This window comes from Mesitornis unicolor, unplaced genomic scaffold (assembly GCF_000695765.1).
Source record: "Mesitornis unicolor isolate BGI_N332 unplaced genomic scaffold, ASM69576v1 scaffold30116, whole genome shotgun sequence".
In the NCBI taxonomy this organism is placed as follows: domain Eukaryota; kingdom Metazoa; phylum Chordata; class Aves; order Mesitornithiformes; family Mesitornithidae; genus Mesitornis; species Mesitornis unicolor.
The window spans coordinates 3,643-6,801 of NW_010190784.1; the positions used below are offsets into that span (position 1 = coordinate 3,643).

The 3,159-nt window shown below is 58.1% G+C and overlaps 2 protein-coding genes across 2 annotated transcripts in view; one reads left to right on the forward strand and one right to left on the reverse strand.

Annotated features, from left to right (window-relative positions):
• The window catches only part of SLC19A1 (solute carrier family 19 (folate transporter), member 1), a 2,794-nt gene extending 1,030 nt beyond the window's left edge, over positions 1–1,764 (forward strand). The window contains exons 3-6 of the mRNA XM_010186528.1: positions 1–656; positions 961–1,153; positions 1,239–1,380; positions 1,474–1,764. Coding sequence (XP_010184830.1) covers positions 1–656; positions 961–1,153; positions 1,239–1,380; positions 1,474–1,764 — 1,282 coding nt within the window. The remainder of the gene's footprint in view (positions 657–960; positions 1,154–1,238; positions 1,381–1,473) is intronic.
• A 1,319-nt stretch (positions 1,765–3,083) lies between these two features.
• The window catches only part of COL18A1 (collagen, type XVIII, alpha 1), a 9,244-nt gene continuing 9,168 nt past the window's right edge, over positions 3,084–3,159 (reverse strand). The window contains 1 exon segment of the mRNA XM_010186529.1: positions 3,084–3,153. Within this exon segment, the coding sequence (XP_010184831.1) occupies positions 3,084–3,153 (70 nt within the window).

Here is a 3,159-nt window from a genome sequence, read left to right on the forward strand (position 1 = left end):
AGTGCTGGTGCTGCAGAGCCTGAGCCACATTACCATCTGGCTACTCTTGGTGTTGGGGACCTCTGTCCTGGCCATGCAGCTGATGGAGTTCTTCTACGGCATCACTATGGCTGCCCGCATTGCCTACTCCTCCTACATCTTCTCTCTCGTTGCCCCATCCCGTTACCAGCGTATGGCCAGCTACTCCCGCTCTGCTGTCCTCCTGGGCGTCTTCACCAGCTCCGTGCTGGGCCAGCTCTGTGTCACCTTCGGTGGTGTCTCCTTTCTCACCCTCAACTACATCTCGTTGGGCTTCGTCAGCTTTGGCCTCATCCTCACCCTCTTCCTCGAGCGGCCGCGGCGCAGCCTTTTCTTTAATCGGCCCGAGGGGGCTTGTGACAGGGCTGCACCCACCGAGCTGGACAAGATGGCCACAGGGCACAGTGGTGGGGGAACGCGGGGCTGGCGGGGGATGGTGCTGTGCCGTATGCTGCGGGAGGTGGGAGCATTGACTGGGCAACCCCAGCTCCGGCTCTGGTCACTGTGGTGGATCTTCAACTCTCCCGGTTACTACCTGATGCTGTACAATGCGCATATCCTCTGGAATGAGATCTCCTTCCCCATGGACAAGCGATGGGTGTACAATGGAGGAGTGGACGCTGCCTCCACGCTGCTGGGTATGCTGCCCTGGGCTGGGGGGACACCTCCATCCAGCTGTGTCCTCTGGGAATGGCTGGCACTACCACGGATGCAGGGGGGCACACCCGTCACATTGCATCCTCTGGGAATGGCTGGGGACACAGGGGATGCAGGGGAACAACCCCATCCTGCCTCGTAGCTGGGAATGGTGGTCCTTATGGCATTTTTGGGGATGCAGGGGGTGGTCTGGTGGTGGTGATGAGATGAGCGTCATCAGGGTGGGGGATACAAGCTGGTCCCACACTGGTGAGGTGTTCACCACATCCTTCATCCTCTCCCCAGGTGCTGGTGCCTCCTTTGCTGCTGGCTATATGAAGATCCGCTGGACGCTGTGGTCGGAGCTGGTGATCGGGGTGGTGACAGCTTTCCAGGCAGGGCTGCTCCTGCTCATGAACACCACCTGCAACATCTGGCTGTGCTATGCCGCCTACGTCCTCTTCCGCGGCTCCCACCAGTTCCTGGTGCCCATCGCCATGTGCGTGGTACCCCTGAGGACCTGCTCCTACCCTGGCAGCTGGGCTGGCACCAGGGTCTCACCTAGTTCCCCCTCTCTATCCCAGTTTCCAGATCGCTACCTCCCTCTCCAAAGAGCTCTGCGCACTGGTCTTCGGTGTCAACACCTTTTTTGCCACTGTGCTGAAGACCATCATCACCATCATCGTGGCTGACAAGAGGGGCTTGGGCTTGTCTGTGCATCCCCAGGTAAGGATGAGGGGCAGCTAGGATGGAGGTGGTCCCCTGATGGTGTGGGGTGAAGGGGAATCAAGCATTGCTCTCTCCTCACCTCTCTTTCAGTTTAATGTGTATTTCGGCTACTTCACGCTGCTGGCGGCTGTCTACCTGCTGGCGGCCATTGGCGACGCGCAACCCCCCGGGCCGAGCTGGCCTGGCCCAAGGAGCCGTGCCAGCCCCTCACCGAGGCGCTGGCACCAGAGAAGAGCCCGGAGACAGGCGATGTGCGAGCCTGAGCGCCAGCACTGCGACCACCGCAACCGGTCTCAGCTCAATAAGCAAACATCACCATCACCACGTGCTTCATCTCCCATCCCACCGTCAGTCCTCGGGGCTGGCCCGTTGAGGACATAACCCTTGGGACCCGTTTTCTGCTCCATGGGGGGTAGGGGCTGTGCCCTCCCCCCGGCCAAAACCAGAGCAGGGTTAGGATGCCCACAGCTGCCTCCACCAGGTACCACGCAAGGATACAGATGAGGTCTGGGAGGGTCTTCCAGCCACTGGTTCCCCATCATTGCACAGAGCCAGGCTACAAGAGGATAACGTTTCTTTATTCAGTGCCTTTAGAAAATGGTTTATAGGACACAACTGACAAAAAAATATAAAGATCCACAGGCTTTAAATTGCATTAATTACACAAAATACAGTAGACTGTAAGAAATAGAGATCGTGTGACTTGCACAGCTTTTATGGTAATAATTTCCATACAATAATAAAAAGCTAGTTACAAATTTCTCTCTTTTTCTCTTTTTTTTTTTTGTTATTTAGCACCTGGATTTGCCCACACTAATTCAAACCAGCTTTGCTGCACCTTAGCCCTTAGAGCGCAGCAAAGGTGGCCCAGGGACGGGGGGGTGATGGCAGTGCCTGGCACCACGTGTTTTCAACATGCACACACACGTAAACACACACTAAGGGCACACCTGGCCCCACGTTGGGGCCACCCCATTGCCTTTCCCCACGCTGGCCTGAGTGTGGCTGTACCTGGGAGGGGGGGGACCAGACCCCACTGAGACTCGTCAGCTGCTGGCTGTGGGGTGGAGGTGAGGATGATGATTGGGGTAGCTGGGTGGGATGGTCCTTACCTGGGGAGGATGGCCACCATCTAGGGGTTACCCTGGCACCACCACAGGATGCTCTTCTGCTTGGGTGGGTTGCCAGGTTTTTGACTGGAGAAGACCCCATGAACCTCACAGTGGATATTTGGGTCCACCCGTGAGCTCCTGGCAAGGACAGTGCAGGGCTGGGGGGGTCAGAGAAACCCTCCAAGGCTTTCCGGGGTGGCACACTACATGGAGTGCTGAAGTCTCCCTGCCAAACATCCTCCTGCCCAGCAACCCTGGAGAGAGCATCCAAGTGGGTGTTGGATGCAAGCTGAAGTGGTTAAATATTAGGGGTTAGAAGTGGAGGGAGAGGAGGAGGAGGAAGGCAGCCAGCCCATGGGTGCCCTGCCCTGGGTGGGACACAAGCCCCTGCCAACCCAGGGCAGGGGCTATGGCGATACTCTTTGGCTTCAGGTCTGTGGGAGGAGAGAAGAAAACCCTGCGAGGCATGAGCAGGAGCTGGAGGGGGCTGAGGACCACGGGAGTGCCGGGGTGCAGGCTGGCCCGACCCTCCCCAGGGAGACATGGGGTACCCAGGGGACGAGGCGAGGGGTGGAGGGGAGAAGTTGGTCACTTTTTGGCGGCAGTCATGAAGCTGTTCTCGATGCAGAGGACGATGAAGGTGTGCTGGCAGCCGCTGGCTGCC